Consider the following 22206-nt stretch of genomic DNA (forward strand, 5'->3'; position numbering starts at 1 on the left):
TTTCAGTTATAACTTCAGTTATAAGTGCAACTAAGAAAACAAAATAGGATAATAAGATAGTCAGTAATAGGATGAGAGGTGGGGAGATGATTTTAAATAGGGTAGCCAAACAGGCACGTGAAAAGTTGCTCAATATCGCTAATCATCAGAGAAATGCAAATCAAAACCACAATAAGATATCACCTCACACCTGTCAGAATGGCTGTTATCACAAAGAACACAAATAACAAATGTTGGCAAAGATGTGGAGAAAAGGGAACCCTACACTGTTGGTGGGAATATAAATTGGTGCAGACACTGTGGAAAACAGTATGGGGATTGCTCAAAAAACTAAAAATAGAACTACCGTGTGACCCAGCAATTCCACTCCTGGGTATATATCCAAAAAAACCAAAAACACTAGTTTGAAAAGATACAGGCACCCCAATGTTCATAGCAGTGTTATTTTTTTTTATATTTTGCTTTATAACAAATTTAATCAGTTATACATATACATATGTTCCCATATCCCCTCCCTTTTGCGTCTCCCTCCCACCCTCCCTATCCCACCCCTCCAGGCGGTCACAAAGCACCGAGCTGATCTCCCTGTGCATAGCAGTGCTATTTACAATTACCAAGACATGGAAGCAGCCTAAATGTCTATCAACAGATGAATGGATAAAGAAGATGTGGGATATATATATATATATATATGATGGAATACTCAGACATAAAAAAGAATGAAATTTTGCCATTGCAGCAACATGGTTGGGCTTGGAGGGCATTATGCTAAGTGAATTAGGTCTGAAGAAGAAAGAAAAATACTGTATGATATCACATATATGTGGAATCTAAAAAATGCAACAAACTAGTGAATAAAACAAAAAAGAAGCGGACTAACAGATACAAAGAAAAAACTAGTGGTTACCAGTGGGGAGAGGGGAAGGGGGGCGATAAAGGGACAGGGGATTAAAGAAAGGGGTTATTATGGGATTATATGAAATCATGTGGGTGGAACTTTTGAAAATTGTAAATCACTATAGAATTTAAAGAATCTTTCATTCAATTAAAAAAATAAAAGTGATCCTTCAAATCTGAAAAACAAACAAACAAGTAAATAAATAAATAAGGTGACCAAAGAAGGTCCCTTAAGAAGATAAGGTTTGAGTTGAGAGGGAGCTAGCCATGCCAAGATCTTGGGTAAAAACAATAAGTATAAAGGCCCCAAAGTGGCAATGAACTCAACAGTAAAATGTCTACTGTGGCTAGGGTATTGTGATAAAGGGGAGTTCTGAGGGGTTGGCAAGAGCCAATTCTTATAGATCATGGTGGGAAATTCCAATTTTATACTAAATGTAATGTGAAGCTGGTTTTAAGCAGGAGAATTACATGGTGTGACCAAAAGATTTCTCTGGCTGGTATGTGGACAGTAGACAGCAAAGAAGGGCAAGAGCAGAATGGGGATGACAAATATTGAGTTGTCTACTGTTTCCCAGGTGAAATGATGGTGGTAGTAGTGCAGAAGATACAAAGTAGGAATATTTCTTATTATGGATTGTCAAACACATGAAAATAGACCAGTACAATGAACTCTTTTTTATGTATTACCCAGCTGAAGACACCATCAAGTTTCTGCTATTTTTGTATCTATTCTCACTTTTTATTTTCTGGGGTATTTTAAAAGTAAATCCTATATGTCATACTACATTATCAGTAAACACCACTATAGCATTTCTCTTGAACAGATAAAGACTTATAATATATTTAACCATAATACCATTACTACACCCAATGAAGTAGCAGTACTCCCTTAACATTATCTAATACCCACAGATTGAGATGAATTTTGAAGGTAGAGCCAGTAGGAGTGCTGCCATGTTGGAAGTGTATGAAGAGAGAAATTAGGAGGAGTGGTTCTTGGCCAAGGTTCCAAGATGGGGAAAACTGGGAAAGGAGCGTGTTATTGTGGTGTTGACTTTTTTTGACTGGACTGGGAAACCAGAGTTCTATTGAGATATTAATCATTCTGTAGAGATGTAGAATGGGCAGCTGAAGCTTAGGGGAGAAGTCTGATCTGAAGATATATTTGAAAGTCATCTGGCCACCTGGGGTGAGAGTCCAGACTCTAGAGAGTGAAGAGAGGAGCTCTGTGGCACTCCAAGGTTTGAAGATGTGAAGAAAAGAAAGGGCTGGCTAAGGATTTAAGAAGGAGTGACTAATGAAGTAAGAGGAAAACCAAGGGAATGTGGTACTCTGGATTTAAAGAAAAGAAGGTGTTTGAAGCAGGAGGGGGTGGTTAACTGTGATGGGTATAGTGAAGACTGAGAACTGATTCTTGGATTTAACACCATGAAGAGGGATTGCAGTTGGAGGGATGGAGACAAACTCCTGATTGGAGAAAGCAGGGGTAATCTTGAAGTGGAGATACTAAATATAGATAGCTCTTTTGAAGACTTAAAAATTGGAATGTGCCATCCTTATAATGAGGTGCTTAATAATAAGTAGTCACAATACTTTAAGGTATATGTTATTTTATGGTTTACAAAATTCTTCATAAACTTCTGTAAAATTCACTGGTAGATACATAACATAGATACATGTTTGAATGCCAGGTGGGTTTATCCCATTTTAAAAGCTTAGTATTATGAATAAATAAGCATTCTGAGGAGCTGGTATGAGCCAATTAATGTAGGTCATAGTGGGGAATTCCAGTTTTGGTCAACTTCTTGCCCAAGTGACATGGTTGGTTGGTAGTAGACTTAGGCTCAAGTCTACGTCTTCTGCTTCTCATGACACAGACACTTCCTACTGTTACATCATGTCTTTCATAAACTTAAGGTCAAGATTCTCCTCTATAAGAATGTAAGGATTAAAAAAAATTGATTCCTACTTCTGGTCCATTCAGAATAGTATTCTGTTTCTGCAAGTATCAAGATTCTCCCTACAATGTCATCCTCAAAGGACAGAATCTTTTTTTTTAACATCTTTATTGGAGTATAATTGCTTTACAATGTTGTGTTAATTTCTGCTGTACAACAAAGCAAATCAGCTGTATGCATACGTATATCCCCATATCGCCTCCCTCTTGAGCCTCCCTCTCACCCTCCCTATCCCACACCTCTAGGTCATCACAAAGCATCGAGCTGATCTCCCAGGACAGAATCTTTACTTTAAAATTTCCTAGTTTTTGTTTAAACAATCCATTAGAATTTGTCGTTCATGAATTTCAAACATTACTTTGAACTTTGTTTCTCCTCATAATGAAAGTGTCTAGGGTACAAAACTAGCCCAATGAAAGGAAGTATTCTAGTAATTGCGAGCAATAAGATTTATCTTGGTCCTGAGAGAAATGTGAATGACATAATGGCTGAAGACTCAGAAAGCAGAGATATTTTACTCATGACCACAAGTAAATCCTGATTGAAATCTGTTGGCATGACGTTAAGTCATGATTCTGAGAAGCTAAGTCTAGAGGGACCAGAGTAATACAGTCCAGGCATATAGTTTTCTGATGAGCTCACAGTATAAGGGGACAAAGCTGGGAATATCTTGAGGAATGAAAGTTAATATATCCTTTATTAGACAATTTCTCTGGTCTGTCAATTTTCTCACTGGGCGTTTGATGACAGCTTTATGGCAAACAATCTAACACTGAGATCATTCTCTTGAAGTACAGGTACTCCTCACTGCTGAGTGGAAGAATGTCCACATGCTCTAGGTATTAGAAAGCAAAAATAATTTAATTAGGGTTATTTAAGAGCCAGATTTATATCCCACTAGTCTCTAGGTTTTTTGAAACCACGGTCTGTATCTAATTCTACTTGTAGCTTCAATACTCAGCTCAATGCCTGGCTCAGAATGCTCATTTTGTATGTATGAAGCAGTCTTTTGTGTTTTTTTTTTTTTTTTTTGGTTGCACTACGCAGCATGTGGGATCTTAGTTCCCTGACCAGGGATCAAAACTGCACCTCCTACATTGGAAGCACGGAGTCTTAACCACTGGACTGCCAGGGAAGTCCCCTATGGAGCAGTCTTGAACTCATTAAATGAAGGGTGATGGTACCTCACATGCCAGTGGATGATGATCTAATGAAGAGTTCTACCTACGTGCTATCTTATTTCTGAGGAACTCAAAGTGATAAATATTAGAACCTACTTTAAAGTAACATTTTAACATTTTCTTAAAAATTGTTTAGGACTTAATGTGACTGCAAACCTAGTAAGAAAATTAACTCCCAATCTTCCAGTGATATCCTTAGCTGTGTTTTGTGCTGCAGAGTCAGGAATGCTATTTCCAGAGATGCTAGGTTTTCTGACCAGAGTGAAACAAATCACACCCCCCAAGAGACACCACCTAGAGACACCTTTGCTCTGTCTGTGTCAGTATGGTACGTATTATTACTTGGCATATTAAGCAACTATTTTTTTCTGGTTTAAAATATGTTTGCTTCTCTCTTAATTTGGCTCTATGTAGGAAAAATTATTAAGAACATCATTAGAGGCAATGGGAAAATATAATACAGGCCTTCTATCCTGGAACCAAAATTCTCAGGTTTTATTTTCCTCCAATGGAACCGTCATTTTGGAAGTATTATTCAGAAATAGAGGTTGTCATTTAATATGAGCTAGATAAGAGCATATTCTCTGATTTCTCAAAATAAGGTGTGGCAATATAGGTGAAGAGAATGGTTGATCTGCTCAGGCTAAGGTAATTGCTTGCAAATTTTTCATCAAAATATATTCTTCAAAATCATATCAAGTATCTTTTCCGACCAGAACACTATGAGACAGATATCAGTTAGAGGAAAAAATCTGTAAAAAATACAAATACATGGAGGCTAAACAATACACTACTTAATAACCAAGAGATCACTGAAGAAATCAAAGAGGAAATCAAAAATTACCTAGAAACAGGGCTTCCCTGGTGGTGCAGTGGTTGAGAGTCCGCCTGCCGATGCAGGGGACACGGGTTCGTGCCCCGGTCCGGGAAGATCCCACATGCCGCAGAGCAACTAGGCCCATGAGCCATGGCCACTGAGCCTGTGCGTCCGGAGCCTGTGCTCCGCAACGGGAGAGGCCACGACAGTGAGAGGCCCGCATACTGCAAACCAACAACAACAACAACAAAAAACAAACAAAAAAAACCCCTACAAACAAATGACAATGAAAACACGATGACCCAAAACCTATGGGATGCAGCAAAAGCAGTTCTAAGAGGGGAGTTTATGGCAATACAATCCTACCTCAAGAAACAAGAAGCATCTCAAATAAACAACCTAACCTTACACCTAAAGCAATTAGAGACTGAAGAACAAAAAAAGCCTAAAGATAGCAAAAGGAAAGAAATCATAAAGATCAGGTCAGAAATAAATGAAAAAGAAATGAAGAAAACAATAGGAAAGATCAATAAAACTGAAAGCTGGTTCTTTGAGAAGATAAACAAAATTGATAAACCATTAGCCAGAATCATCAAGAAAAAAAGGGAGAAGACTCAAATCAATAGAATTAGAAATGAAAAAGGAGAATTAACAACTGACACTGCAGAAATACAAAGTATCATGAGAGATTACTACAAGCAACTCTATGCCAATAAAACGGACAACCTGGAAGAAATGGACAAATTCTTAGAAACCCACAATCTTCCGAGACTGAACCAGGAAGAAATAGAAAATATAAACAGACCAATCACAAGCACTGAACTTGAGACTGTGATTAAAAATCTTCCAATAAACAAAAGCCCTGGACCAGATGGCTTCACAGGCAAATTCTATCAAACATTTAGAGAAGAGCTAACACCTATCCTTCTCAAACTCTTCCAAGATACAGCAGAGGGAGGAACACTCCAAAGCTCATTCTATGAGGCCACCATCACCCTGATAACAAAACCAGACAAAGATGTCACAAAGAAAGAAAATTACAGGCCAATATCACTGGCGAACATAGATGCAAAAATCCTCGACAAAATACTAGCACACAGAATCCAACAACACATTAAAAGGATCATACACCATGATCAAGGGGAGTTTATCCCAGGAGGCAATGATTCTTCAATATATGCAAATAAATCAATGTAATATACCATATTAACAAACTGAAAGATAAAAACCATTTGATCATCTCAATAGATGCAGAAAAAGCTTTTGACAAAATTCAACACCCATTTATGATAAAAACCCTCCAGAAAGTAGGCATAGAGGGAACTTACCTCAACATAATAAAGGCCATATATGACAAACCCACAGCCAACGTCATTCTCAATGGTGAAAAACTGAAACCATTTCCACTAAGATCAGGAACAAGACAAGGTTGCCCACTCTCACCACTACTATTCAACATAGTTTTGGAAGCTTTGGCCACAGCAATCAGAGAAGAAAAATAAATAAAAGGAATCCAAATCAGAAAAGAAGAAGTAAAGCTGTCACTGTTTGCAGATGACATGATACTATACATAGAGAATCCTAAAGATGCTACCATAAAACTACTAGAGCTAATCAATGAATTTGGTAAAGTAGCAGGATACAAAATTAATGCACAGAAATCTCCTGCATTCCTATACACTAACGATGAAAAATCTGAAAGAGAAATTAAGGAAACATGCCTATTTACCATTACAACAAAAGAATAAAATACCTAGGAATAAACCTACGTAAGTAGACAAAAGACTTGTATGCAGAAAACTATAAGACACTGATGAAAGAAATTAAAGATGACACAAACAGAAGGAGAGATATACCATTTCTTGGACTGGAAGAATCAATATTGTGAAAATGACTATACTACCCAAAGCAATCTACAGATTCAGTGCAATCCCTATCAAAGTACCAATGGCATTTTTCACAGAACTAGAGCCAAAAATTTCACAGTTTGTATGGAAACACAAAAGACCCCGAATAGCCAAAGCAATCTTGAGAAAGAAAAATGGAGCTGGAGCAATGAGGCTCCCAGTCTTCAGACTGTACTACAAAGCTACAGTAATCAAGACAGCATGGTACTGGCACAAAAACAGAAATATAGATCAATGGAACAGGATAGAAAACCCAGAGATAAACCCATGCACATATGGTTACCTTATCTTTGATAAAGGATGCAGGAATATACAATGGAGAAAAGAGACCCTCTTCAATAAGTGGTGCTGGGAAAACTGGACAGCTTCATGTAAACGAATGAAATTAGAACACTCCCTAACACCATACACAAGAACAAACTCAAAATGGATTAAAGACCTAAATGTAAGGCCAGACACTATAAAACTCTTAGAGGAAAACATAGGCAGAACACTCTTTGACATAAATCACAGCAAGATCCTTCTTGATCCACTTCCTAGAGAAATGGAAATAAAAACAAAAATAAACAAATGGGACCTAATGAAACTTAAAAAGCCTTTGCACAGCAAAGGAAACCATAAACAAGACGAAAAGACAACCCTCAGAATGGGAGAAAATATTTGCAAATGAAGCAACTGACAAAGGATTAATCTCCAAAATTTACAAGCAGTGCATGCAGCTCAATATCAAAAAAACAAACAACCCAATCCAAAAACGGGCAGAAGACCTAAACAGACATTTCTCCAAAGAAGATATACAGATTGCCAACAAACACATGAAAGAATGCTCAACATCACTAATCATTAGAGAAATGCAAATGAAAACTGCAATGAGGTATCACCTCACACCAGTCAGAATGGCCATAATTAAAAAATCTACAAACAATAAATGCTGGAGAGGGTGTGGAGAAAAGGGAACCCTTTTGCACTGTTGGTGGGAATGTAAATTGTCACAGCCACTATGGAGAACAGTATGGAGGTTCCTTAAAAAAAAACTAAAAATAGAAATACCATATGACCCAGTAGTCCCACTACTGGGCATATACCCTGAGAAAACCATAATTCAAAAAGAGTCATGTACCTCAATGTTCATTGCAATAGCCAGGACATGGAAGCAACCTAAGTCTCCACTGACAGATGAATGGATAAAGAAGATGTAGCACATATATACAATGGAATATTAGCCATAAAAATAAACAAAATTGACTTATCTTTATGAAGTGGATGGACCTAGAATCTGTCATACAGAGTAAAGTAAGTCAGAAAGAGAAAAACAAATACCGTATGCTAACACATATTTATGGAACCTAAAAAAAAAAATGGTTCTGAAGAACCTTTGGGCAGGACAGGAATAAAGACACAGACGCAGAGAATGGACTTGAGGACACGGGGAGTGGGAAGGGTAAGCTGGGACGAAGTGAGAGAGTGGCATGGACTTATATATACTACCAAATGTAAAAGAGATAGCTGGAAGCAGCCGCATAGCACAGGGAGATCATCTCGGTGCTTTGTGACCACCTAGAGGGGTGGGATAGGGAGATTGGGAAGGAGACACAAGAGGGACGGGATATGGCGATATATGTGTATGTATAGCTGATTCACTTTGTTATAAATCAGAAACTAACACACCATTGTAAAGCAATTATACTCCAATAAAGATGTTTAAAAAAATTGTTCTTCATAGTAGGAATATTTCAGGAATAATGATTTTTCCCATTGACATTACTCTTAGGATATTTGGGTAGTCAGTGGTTATCTGTAGACTATTTTTAATGGAAAGGTAATACAATTCTATCTTCCAACTTCTTTAATAATCTTTGGAAAAAAGGATGAGCCAAAGTTTCACAGATTTTTTTTCCCCCAAAGTTTTAAAATGAAAGTAGGGAGCTTAAGGACTCATGGCAGCTGGTTGTATTGACTTTGTGGAATTGAAATTGGAACTAAAGAAAGGTGAAATAGCCTAGAATTAAAAAGGAATATTCTAGTTACAAGAGTATGTTGATAGCAGAATTGGAAAGTGAGCTCCCAATTTGTTGAGTGTGGTCTGCTGTTCCACCTACATCCCTCCTCCAGACTGCAGAATGTATTTCTCCAGCTGCTGGGCGTGCTGCCTACATACAGCCCTCAGCTGTCAGCTCTCTCTGGGAATTGCCCTTGGCTGAGGAGAGCTGTTTTTCTTAAGGTCACACCTCATTGCTGGGGTCAGACCGCATCCCATGACTGAACAAAGCCAAGGTATAAAGGCCTGGTCCCCTTGATCCAACTCTGAAGGCCCGTTCCAGCTCCAGAGCTTCCCTGGGGTTGGCTGAGCCTTTACTGTGACTGAATCAACAGCCTAACTCCTCCCTCTGCCCAGCTGTTTCCTTCACTCCCCACAGGTGTTATTCCCAAGAGAACTTGCCAATAAATTTCTTCCACACAGATCTCCCTCTGACTCTGCTGCCCAGGAATGTGACCTAGGCCTAAATTACTCTGTTTTCTCCATGGTCAATCTAACGTATTCCCTCAGCATTAGTATGTGAGAGCAGATGTAATAGTCTTCCTTTAAAATAATTTTCTTCTGATTTCCTTGGGGTTTCTTCATCTATTAGCCATATATTAATGGAATTCTACTAAGAATTTACAGAGAAGACAGAAAGGATCTAGAGACTCATTCAGGAGAAGTGTTTCAGTTTATGGAAATGATTAAAGCATGTAGATTTTCTGCACAGCTGTCAGTGGGCTTATTTATTATTCAGGTAAAACTTAGTAAGTAAATTGATCATTCTGTTTTCAAAATAGTAAGGCCAAATTGGGTGTGTATTTCTGCACCCAAATAATGCACAAAAGGCTCTACAAGGATTTGTATAAATTAGGCAGGGCCTCTCTGATATTGATTACTTTTTCTCAGAAAATTTTTAAACGAAATTATCCATTTTATCATTTCTCCTTCTTCTCACCCTATCCCCCTACGAAATGAGTGTGAGACCTAACCCTCCCTGTGTGGTTCTACCTCAGCATGAGCATGGTGCTAATAAGAAGGGAGGAAAAGGAGGAAAACATCTGCATTCTTCAAAATAAATAGATTCCAAAGATGTGAGTATTATGCTCATTCTCAGTGTAATGAAATCCTGTTTACCAGTCTGTTGTTAGAGGATTAGGGCCAAACTGTATCTCTTACTGTAGTGTGGCTCTGACAGCAATGGAATTGAAAAGAACCAGGAACTGCTGCTGTCCACTGGACACTTTTGTCAGGGGACCATGACGGCCAGCTGTCTTTGGATCAGCTGGATTGAAACGCTGGGAGTCTGCACTATTGCTGTGCTTGAATCTCTTCAGCTCCTTAGGGGCCATTCTCTTTCTAAATAGGCAATACATAATTATCATGGAAAATAAAGTTAAAAAAAGAACAATAAGTATAGATTTATTAAAAGCATGGCTTTGTAGTCAGGCAGATTCAGGTTGTAGTTCTGATTCTGCCACTCACATGTGAATTTGGAGGAGTTTTCTTTTCTTCTATTTTTACTCCCCAATTGCCCTTTAAAATACCAATATTTGTAATGCCAAAAATTCAAACAGTCCAGAAAAGTATACAGTGAAATGGAGTCTCCCTTACATCCTGGTTCTCCTTTTCATTTCCTTTCTCTAATGGCTACCACTGAAGAGTTTCTTGTGTGTCTTTCAAGAAATTTTCTGTGCATGTAACAACAGACATATGTGTAGGTTTATCCTTGCTTCAAAACACAGTTACAGGGCTTCCCTGGTGGCGCAGTGGTTGAGAGTTCGCCTGCCGATGCAGGGGACACAGGTTCGTGCCCCGGTCCGGGAAGATCCCACATACCATGGAGCAGCTGGGCCCGTGAGCTATGGCCGCTGAGCCTGTGCGTCCGGAGCCTGTGCTCCGCAACGGGAGAGGCCACAGCAGTGAGAGGCCTGCGTACCGCAAAAAAAAACCCCACAAAAAACACAGTTAGAATCTTACAGCACATGTGCAGTGTTGTGCATGTGCTTGTTTTCAACCTAATAATGTAACTTGGAGGATATTTCACATCAGCGCATATAGACCTATCTTATTCTTGTTAGTGGCTGCATTGTATTCCATTGAGTAGATGGGCCATGTTTGGATAGGTGTACCCTGGTATATCTATCTAATTCTTATTGATGGGCAGTGATGGTTTCTCATAGATTGCTATTACAAATAATACTGTAATAAACATTCTTGTATATCCATCTTTGAGCACCTGTATGATCAGTTTTTTAAAGTGGAATGTCAAAGTATGTGGACATTTGAATTTTTGACAGATGTTGCAAAATAGGGCAAATGTCTCAATTTCTTTGAACTTCAGTTTTCTATTCTGATTAAAGTTGCTAAAATGGGGGTAGAAACAGTACCTATCTCATAGGGCTGCTGTGAGGATTAAATGAGATAAGATACTATTCAGTGTTGCCAGATGTAGCAAGTTAAAATACAGGATATCCAGTTAAATTTGAAATGCAGATAATGACAATATTTTAGTATAACTATATCCCAAATATTGCATGAAACACACTTAAACTAAAAAATTATTGGTTGTTTACCTGAAATTCATATATAATTGGGTGTCATTTATTTTTATTTGGCAACCCTATACATTAAGGGATCAGCACACTTCCTGGAATACAGTAAGCACTAAATAAATTGTTCATTGCTATAATTCTTATTAGACATTCAGAGAAATGCTGTCATTCAACAACTGTTTTTAGAAATAATGATTCTATATTCATTAATTCACTTATCATTCATTCAACAAATACTGAATGCCTACTCTAAACTAGGCATTATTCTAGGTCCTGAAGATACAGTGGTGAATAAAACAAAGTCTGCATGAGCAGTTGAATACTTTTGTATGCTATAGATCTGACATGGGCTTGAGATTAAGGAAGAAAGCAAGCTCAGTGTATGTGGATTGTTTGGTTAATTAGGTGAGGTCAATTATACTGACCTTCTTTATTATCTTCTTTCTCTAGTATGCCAACGTAACTTCTGTAGCTTTTGAGGAAATCTTCTTTTCAGGAATCTGTGATGCTAATGGCCAATCAGGAGAATTAGATTGTGGAAAGAATGAAAGAAGCCTTGAGGAGACCCATGAAGATCTCTTCCTTCTGCCCCTTAAGCTTCAGCAATGGGCTTGGTATTTTGCTCACGGTAAATACTTGATTTCTAGCCCCTGGAGCCAGGGGTTCAGTGACATGGAGAATGGGACATGCTATCCCACTCTCATTTTCTCAAGGAGGTCTTCAGCAAATTGTAGCAGCTCCTAGTATGCTATGCCTTATCAGGAAGAAGCAGGTTCAGACAAATTTATCAACAATTATTAGATACAGCTGCTATCTCTCACCACCTTTTCTCAGAACTCAGATTCTCTGATGTTCTGAGAGTAGATACATAGTTAGTGGGTGTGTTTTTAAAAATTCTTTCCTCAAAATAATTCTGGTCGCTATTCTGTGACAATTAACCCCATATGTTTTATGGTACCTTTGGAATTTAAATTTTATGAGTCCTTTTCTTGAATTTTGGCTTATTATGTAGTGATTGGCTTGTGAGCTTATAAGGTAAAAGCTAACTTATTACCCCAACTATTTTTGAAAAATCTGGTTCAAAGAAGCATTAGCTAGATTATGTCCATTTCAAAAGCTGAAGCAATTATGTGGTGATACTGATAATTGAAGCATATTTGAAAATCTTGGAGTTTCTTGATTCAGTGCAATTACATGAATTAACTTGCTTACAGAGTATATACTACAAATCCTTTACTAGAGTGGGAGGGCTTTTCTTGACAACGGTAAAAGCAAAGTTTGAAGGTGCCGAGTCTATGGAGCCAAGTGTCATTTTCACATCCCACAAGGCCACCCTGTGTTCCCTGCACACAGCTATGACGCAAGTTTGCTTCAAACATGAATCTTGGGAACAGCTGCACCACACATTGAGGGCCGGGGAGTGTGTGTTTTCGTTGTTTCAGCATGATGGCAAAATGAAATTACTATACAAGCTAAAATCTTAGAAGTCTAGAAATATTTTGAAGATGAGCCTTAAAGGAAATTTTCCTATCTGTCCCTCCAGTCTTCTGATATGCCTTTGATGTTATGAAGTCAGTGGTGGTTGTAGTGTGTAGGAAAAGAAAAATGGTGGGATTTAAAATATATTCGATTTAAATTCCTTTGCAGATCTTTATCAGTTTATACTTGTTAGTAAGTTTGGGTACTTTTGTAGCTATGATCCTTAGTGCTAACTGAAGTGTATCTCTGAGGTCCTAGTTAAATGAAATTATCATTACCTGGTAAGAAAGAATAGGAAATAACATTAAAAAAACTCCTCTGATTGTGTTATACATATTGATTGTTCTACAGATACAGATTCAAATAAGAGGCTTAACCAAGACATCACACACAACATATGGTTTACTGATGTCTCCAGGCCCTTTTTCTTCAAAACCCTAATTAAATCTGTAGAGTGTTACTTTCTCCTCTCCAAAATAATCTGTTTTGTACTTCTTCCTCTTCGTTCAGTTTCTGGTAGCCTCTTCAAGTCATAACTTTCTGTCACAATCTTTTTTTTTTTTTCACAATCTTCTTTGTAAGAGTTATGCTCTCTTCTTGGTAGGATGCTGTGTACAAGTCTGACAAATGTGTCTGTGGGTTGGTTGTGTAGGTTATTGATGAAATAGTTGGATAGCGCTAGGGTCAGGGTCAACATCCAGGGAATACCACTTGCTGTTTTTGTCATATTGATCATTAGTTTTGGATAATATTTCCTTTGAGGAAATTTCTCCCATGTTTGTGTACCTTCGCAACAATATTTTCCTTCAAGTTCTGAAAAATTTTGTTACAAACATTGTTGCCTTGTGAACTTCTCTATAGCTCATAGCCCACAGAGGTGATATTTTGTCCTGTGGAATTTGTACATGTACATACCAGAAGGTTTTTAAGATTTCAAATACTGTTAGTCATAGACTTTGGAAGTAAAGTGTTTGGAGTGCTCATTTTTAGGGAAGGAATTTCCATTGGAATAGGTGGAAAGGGGTAGGTGACCAAGGATAAGAGTAGGTGTTGGAAGATATCTGGGGTTACAAAGGGGCCTTTTGGGAAGAGGAGTTCCGAGGTATATGTTCTGGTCAGAGGGCAGACAGGTGGCAAGAGAGAAAGAGAGAAAAAGGAGTAGAGTGAGATAAAGTAAGGGAGACTGGGCTCATACATGGTATTACAAATATTTTCTGCTTTCTTGGCCTGTTGGATGACATTAGCAGACTAATGGTCAAATCTTAGTGGGGGTTGGCCAGATGATTTATTCTGAGTGTTTTTCTATTTTTGGAAATATTTAATAGGTTAGAAAGTAGAGGGTAAAATACAGATGGGGTGCGTGTGGGTAGGAGGAGAATGGGCATGAGAATTTGGCATGAGGGAAGGGAGTTTTCTCTGCTTTATCACTTCTCTGTATTGTCCCAGTAGGAATCCATATTGACCATATCAGATTCTTCCTTATCAAGGATTCTTTGCATGCCCTGGGATTTTGCAAATTTTTTTCTTAAAGAGATTTTATTCCAGTATTTTTCCAAGTGTAGCAGTTAATTCAACTAATTCCCATGGATATCACCAGACTTTTAAAAACATATTTCCAGTTGCTTTGGTTTTATGGGGGGAAATATGACACTAGACAAGTTAGAATTTATTACCCCAAATAGTGGCTATTGTTACTTACCTGTGCAAACTTAACTCTCAAGTGTGCATTTTAAAATGTATAAGAGATCCTGTAGAGTTTCCTTTTACCTTGGGTTGATTTTTCCATTTTGGTGGAAGAGGTAGGACGTGGTCCTTTGTAGAGCTTATAGTATACAGGTAAGAGGAATAGAAGTTTGCAAATGAGACTTAGTATCATCTCAGCTTCTTCTTGAAGCAGATGCACTTTCATTTTATCTAAGATACTGTCCCCTGAGAAACGTCACTAATGCTCCAAAGGAGATACCCCAGGAGAAATAGACCAGCACATAATCTATCCATACCTGTAAAAATAAATAAAATGAGATTTAAAGACTTCCTAGGGTCTTTCATTGTCATTGAACTAGATAAAATGCAGAAAAGTATGGCATTGGAAAAATGATTGAATTCTGGCTAGAGATGAAAATGCTGCAATTGAAAACTTTCCAGAACAACATGTACTTGGATCCGTATTAAAGAGAAATTCTTTGAGTGTTTAAGCCAAATGACCCAGCAGGGTTGATAGTGTGAGACATATTTTACAGTTGTATAAATATTTAAAACTGTTTTCCAGCTTATAAAAGAAGTAAATTAGGTTGTTTTTTAAAAACTGCACAATGAAATTAACCTGCCCACCTTAACTTGTTGGGGAACCTGGCCTACTCGTCCCAGCCTTCTCTCCTAGAAGGGAATCGCTGAGAAAGAAGTGTGATGAAGGTCTCCAACTTGGAAAACAAAGCTGGTTTACATTTCAGAGAACTTCAGAAGGGATGATTAGCATCACGGATACTGCCACAGGTGGTCTGTTTCCAGATGGCCTGTCTGCCTAACTGTTGCGAGGGGCCTGACCAGCTAGACACAATAGCTTTTTGTCATAAACCCCTTTGAACTTGGTGAAGGGTAGACCTGTGACTCCATTATATACATGAGCCTCGAAGAAAACAGTGCAACATCTTGACTGTGTTCTCAATTCTGAGCTTTTGGTCCTAGCCGTTAGAATGCCACCAAGCCTGCCCTTTGGCCAGAGTGCTGTGGATGATTTGTAGGTGGTCTTTCTTGTTCAGTTTTCTAAGGCTTCTTTTGTCACCCATTGCTGTTCTTGTCCTTTCCAGAATTTTTGTTCTTTTCCTCTTACTTGCATTTTAGCTATTGCCCCCTTGCTTCTGTCTCCTTCACTTCTTGCCTCCAGTTAAACAGACTTCTGAGACAACAGCAGTGATGTTTCTATATTTATTAATACAAAGGTTGAAAAGAATGTTAATGACTGAATTTCTTTCTTTCCTTCCCCCTGAGTATTTTTTTTTTTTTAATATCCTGCCCAAGGATATGCAAGTTAATAGCTGCTGTATAAAGCTGGTACCATGGAGTGGTGGAAAGAGCACACAGCCAAGAGTTAGGCATTTTGAGTCTAGCCCCAGGGATAACTAACTCACTGGGTGTCTTTGGGCAAATCACTTGACTTCTCTGGGCCTTAGTTCCCACATCACTCAGGTAAAAGACTTTGTTATGCAAGGTTCTTTGAATTTAGTATTCTAGAAAAAAAGTCTTATCTGCTTCTTCTGTCATATGATGCTCCATTGTGAATACATTCTCTTGATTCTTCTCTGTTCCTGAAAAAAATTAATTTTGTTTTTGTTCTTAGACTGCAGAATGAAAAATGGATGAATGTCAAAGTGGGAGACATCATTAAATTAGAAAATAACCAATTTGTTGCTGTGAGTATTTAGTATTGTTTAAGAAATTTATCTCAGCTTAAAATAGCATATGTACTAAAATATTTACATTTGCAAATTTAATAAATTTGTGCTAATTTAGCATAATTAAGGAGGGAATACCAGGATGTATGAGACTTAGTCTCAATTATAAAATATTTGAAAGACATATTGATTAAGTACTTTCAATAAGCTGATAACTCAGATAAGGCTGAGTGATTATCACCTTGTTATTTCCTTTGGGAAATTAATAGATAAAAAATATTTAAAATCAGGCTGTCAATTGTTTGATGTAAATAAGAGCTTTTAAAATGCTCCAGAGTACTTTAAAAATAGTTTGTTCTCACATAGTTTGAATATTATCCCCCCAATAATGGAATTAATACTGTTGATGGGCAGTATCATAGAAGAAAAGATTCACTATAGAAAGAGAAAATGGATGTTCTTTCCTGAATAATCACGATCGGAAAATGTTGATTGAATGTTCTTAATAAATGCTATTTATGAGGTTTTACTTTGTATATCAAATGCACTATAATTTATATTCTCAAGCTGCCTGTGTTACAGTTTCCTTAATAAAATTCAGGGGGTCAGTTAAAACTAAAATATATGTGACTAACTATAGTTCGTATTAAATGCAAGGCTATAAAAGCTATCCAGATCAGAGATTAAAAATTATAACTATTGTAGTCTTTATGTCAAATATATATTAGATTACTCATGAAAATTTTTGTGTTTATGCCATTTTATTTATCAAGCTGTGTTCTTCATTAAATTTGAGACATTTTCCCACAGCATAAAACAAATGGTCCCAAGATCTATTTACAAGAACAACTCAGTTAAGACTCTTAAACATTCACTTTCAGAAACAGTCTTCTTTCATTAATGTATCATCTGTGTATACTGATTCTCTGGAACAACCCATGCTAAGGTGACTAGTCAGTGGATAGGCCATTCAAAAAGAGTGCACAGTTTAAATAGAGAAGTGCTTATTTCTCTGACAACCTCAAGTCTCTGGAAAATAGCCGAGAGCCAAAAATAAGCAAAAAGGTGTTGGTGCAGCCAAAACGGAGGTCTCAGAGCCCACCAATGCAACCTGGGTTCCTTAGACCTAGGGCAGTCTGCCAGGTTTTCAAAACCTATTTACTTTTTTTGGACACAATTTAAAGTAGCATGTCCAGCTTATTTTCCAGCTCATTAAATACTAGGAGCAGTACACTGAGGGTAGCATCTGTTAGAAGAACATACCCTGTGGGAAAGATTGAGGCTTAGTGTAAAATACAGTGTAAGGATACTGGGTGGGGAATTGGATGAGAACTGAGTCTTTGCTCCATTCCTTCAGTGATAGCACTTTATCTTCTTTGCCTTTCGTTTGTTTCTTCACGTGTCAAATCAAGGTGCAAGAGCACTATATGATCTCAGAGATCCCTTCCAGCCCGTAGTTGCTGTGATTCTCTGTCTGAGCTGAGACTAGACTACAAGATTCTTACAAGCAAAGAGCACATTGATTTGCCTGATCCGTAACATCTAGTGCCATGTGGGATCATAGGGGGCAGTCAGTAAATGTTGGCTAAATGAATTAATGTCAATATTTTCTAAGAAAGAAGACAGAAAAATAAAAAGAAAAGTGGTTATAAATTTCCAAAATTCAGGGTGTTCTGGATCCATGAGGTACTAATATGCCCTAATTAAGAAAAGATCACATATATTCAGGGTTCTTTGCTTAAGAAGAAAGGGCTCCATATAACTCATTTTGGTTCTACTTTCAATTAAGATAATTACAATGAAAAAGTTTTGGTGCTTCTTAGTGGATAATCTTAACTTTTTTTTTTTAATGGGCATATATAGAATTCTAGGATGTGTGCATTCAAAAAAATTTTTTTGGAAATTACTTTATGCCAGGCATGGTGCTAGATATAGTGGAATTAGGAAAAATTAAAGTATCCCAAACACTTAACTATTATTTTGTTTGGAATTATATTTCAGGGGAAATGCTAGGTAATTTCTGCTTAAGGTATTCAGTAAAAATAATGTTTTAAGAGCCCTGTGGATATACTCTAACAGGGGTAAATATTGGGCTGAACTCACTTGTTCACTGATAATATACTATGTTCATTTATCAGATTCTTTGAGGTGAATCCCATAAAGGCAGGAGTCAAATTTGTGTCTCAAATCTCTTAACTCCAGGGATCTCATGGACAGCATATCTGTGCTCCAACTTGCCCTCTAGCCTTAATATTCTAATTTGCACTTCCCTTGGTCTTTGTTTTTAATTTAGTTGTATTTTCTGCGTTATAGAAAATAACACATGCTTGCTTGTTATTGCAAACCTTTCTGTGGAATGAAGCATGGAAGTCAAGTGTAAGCGCAAGCATCACATGGAAGGAAACCAGTTCCATGCATGCATCATTATCATTGATTTAAAATGAATCCCACATTTAGATGAGTTTCCAGGAAGTCAGTGATTCACGTGTCCCAGCACTGTCCAATAGAAATTTCTGCAATGAAGAAAATGTTCTATATTTGTGCGTCCAAATATAGAACAGCCAGTAGCACCTTGTGGGTACTGAGCACTGGAAATGTGGCTAGAACAACTGAATGTTAAATTCTATTTAATTTTAATTAATTTAGATTTAAATAGCCACGTGTGACTTGTGGCTACCTTACTGGACAGTGCAGATGTAGCCTTTTTATTGTGGCTACATGATGGGGTAGAAATGCTTACTCCCTACTCTTTCCTAGTTCGTCCTTCTTGTTTTCACTTGGAGGGGCAGCCCCAAAGTAACACTAAGCGTCTCGCACCCCCTTGCTTGTTCCCCTCTCCCAGGAGTGACTTCTCCGATTTTTGAGTGCTGGGGCAGTGAGTGGTGTGCATGACCTGGCACCTCCTTCCTTCCCTTTCTCTTTGGGCTCTGTCTGTGTACAGAGAGTACATTCTGCCCTGTTCGTTCGAAGTACCAATTTTACAGGAGTAAATCCCCATGGTGGGGGTAGCAGGAGGGTCCAGGTAGTTTCGAGCTTCCAAAGAGCTTCAACTATGACTAGATGAGTCTAACAGGGGTGAAGTGTTAGCAAGCCCACTGGGCCCACAGACCTAAAGCCTGGTCTCCAATAGCTTGATCAGTGACAAAGATGATATTTTTATCTCCATTGATCTCTGTCTGACTCATACAACTATAGCTTGTTGGTTTAATCTTTGGATAAGTGAGGAAGGGATTCCTTCAAATGCCAAAACACCACAGTGCCTCTTGATGAGGTCACTTTGTTCAAAGTTTATCCATGTGCAGCTGCGCGGCACCTATGAAACTGTTTTCGAGGACAAATAAATGTTTCTGTGGGTGAACTGCTGTAATCACTTAGGAGTGCTAATATAACTTCCTATTCCCTGGCATCAGTAGGCAGGGGCTGTCAGAGAGCTTACATTTGGGGAGCAACAATCACAGGTCTCTAAAAGAGACTCACTTCGGAGTTACTGCACAGAGGTACATCTTGGGAAACCAGATCATGAAGATCATGATAATAATAGCTCGCCTTTATTGACTATGTGCCACATGACAGACAATATTACAAGCTCTTTATATAACTTAACTCATTTAATCCTCACATTATCCCAATGGTGGCAGGTTATGTACTATTATTGTTTCCATTTTACAGATGAGAAAATGGAGGCACAGTGCCATCAGATAGCTTGTCAATAGGAGAGCCAGGAGTTTTAACCCCTCCCTTTACCATACGCTGCTCCTGCCTCCACTGGAAAAGTTGGTCCTGATTACCTTGCGACTGGGCTTCCAGAGTCAGGGCCTCTAGGCTTGGATGATGGAGGTGAAGTGGCCAGAGAATGTTGCACCCAATTCTGACACATAACCTCTAGCTGTCCAAACTTAGAACTTCTAACTGGATTTATGTCACCATATCAGTACATTTTAAGGAAGGAAAAAGGAGCTTGCCTGAGATGACCAGTTAGCTGGCATGTTCAGAAGTTACTCACCTTTGTTTTCCCAGTAAGGAAAACTGCCCCTTACCTTTTTAAAAAAAAACTCTAAAACACTTTTGAGCTGAATTTCCAGAGCTCCTATTTTTACTTCGGGACCAAGAAAAAAAAAAAAAACGTAGAGCATAATTTAGTTATCACAATGAGATTGACTTGCATTAGAAGAATTAAGTAAACTGTGTGAGAAAAACACACTGCAGAGTTCTTGATACTGCCAGAGCCTGGACCCTGGGAGCCAGGCCTACCTTCCTCCTTTACTTGACAGCAGTGCTCTTGTCTTGTTTGGCTTTTCTCATCTGGTGGTAGAAATAAACCTCTTACTGGACATGAGCATATTTGAACATCACATGAATTTAATTGTTTAGCTTATTTGAAAAACAGTCCACCCTCCATCCCCTCCACAGAAAGGCCTTCATGTTTTAGGTGTTTACAACAGTAAATTTTTGCTTTAAAACAAAGACATTCTTGTGTTACAGAACTGAAAATTTCACCGTAAGAAATGAAAGGGCTAGTTTAACCTAAACTCCAGTGCTGACCACGGGCAGGCTTTGGCTTTCTCTTGACCCATCATCAGGGCATTTTCTCCAGTCTTTTTCAGCACTGTTTTTGGACATCCTTCGGGGAGGCCATTTTGTGGTTGAATTGCCTTTTTTAGTTATTTTAAGTTTTATAGCTTCAAATCAGAGTTAGTTGTTTTACTCTAATTGCTGAAATAAATCTTCCTTTTAAAAAAATATGTGAGACATTCAACATTCATTTGCTGGATCTGAAATTTAAATTTTAAATGAAAACATTAACTATAATCTTACCCATTTTTATGACTTCACTCTGACTTTTGTCCACATCAACATATTTTTCCATAAGTATACTCATACTGCATGAGCCATTTTGTATTCTTATTTTTGCACTGTAAAAGAATAAAAGAAAAGATAATTTTGTAGATGATAAAGAAAATAAAGAAGAATTCCACATGTGAGAATGGCTTAAAAAAAATGAAGGGAGATCCAAATATGGTGTTCCAATTAATTCTGCAAATTTGTCTTTCCATCACATCATGAATCGAATCCCAATATTCTTTTACCATTGTAGTTTTGGTTTTTGAACACCAACAAAGTGAAATGCTGTCTGTTTTTCATAGTTGTATTCCAGTGATTTTGTAGGCAACCAGTGGAAAGAGCATACATTTTGGGATCAGAGTTCTGAGTTCTAGCTTTGCCCTTAACCTCCATGTGGCCATGAGTATGGCCTTATATTGCTTGGAGTCTTGGGATCCTCTATTAGATGTGATGAAACTTTCACCATGACTTTGTAAAGGGTATGGGCATTACATGGGTTAATTTAGCTCATCTAGTGCTTGTGAGGCCAGAAATTGCCTTCCCAGGTTTCTTATACGCACAATGGGAACAATATTATCCCCTAATGGGGTTGTTGAGAGAATAAAGTGATGCAATTATGTGAGAGTGTTTTGTAAACCCTTAAAGAATTCTACAGCTTTCAGGTGTTATAATCACTTGAAGTTTTGCTTCATTTGTTCTTTAATTCAACAAACATTAATCATGCCTAGTAAATCTAGGAGTCCAGTGTCATTGGCGCCTAGAACTCAAAGATGTTCAAGGTTTTCAAGGTTCCTCTGGCTGGTATATTTGTTTCAGTTTTCCGTGAAGCCCCTGCTTGGGCTTTTTGTTACCTGTGGAAGGTGGGAGAAGAAATATTGTGTTGAAAAACATTCCTTAATTTTTGGGAGACATAGCTGAGCCTTTCCTGGAAGGACGTGGGGAAAAGGCACCAATAATTGACAGCAGAAAGTACAAATGGGGGTCTAAGGAAGATGGGTATGGTTGGAATTAACTGCTGCCTGGTCCCCCCGTGAGTTCCAATAATCACACCTTCCCTTCCCTGTGCTGCATTCCTGCTAACGCCTCTGCCCGTGGAGACCTGCCCTCCATTCCACCCAGAATATTCCATTAGGCCCTTCCTCAACTACCAACCCG

At 38.1% G+C, this 22206-nt stretch overlaps 1 protein-coding gene across 1 annotated transcript in view; it reads left to right on the forward strand.

Moving 5' to 3' along the window:
- The window catches only part of LOC307049560 (putative phospholipid-transporting ATPase IM), a gene marked incomplete at both ends in the record, with an annotated part of 113946 nt that overhangs the window by 63585 nt on the left and 28155 nt on the right, over nt 1-22206 (forward strand). Inside the window, one exon of the mRNA XM_079699117.1 lies at nt 16155-16227. Within this exon, the coding sequence (XP_079555243.1) occupies nt 16155-16227 (73 nt within the window). The remainder of the gene's footprint in view (nt 1-16154; nt 16228-22206) is intronic.

Source organism: Hyperoodon ampullatus (assembly GCF_949752795.1).
Source record: "Hyperoodon ampullatus genome assembly, chromosome: 3".
NCBI lineage: Eukaryota > Metazoa > Chordata > Mammalia > Artiodactyla > Ziphiidae > Hyperoodon > Hyperoodon ampullatus.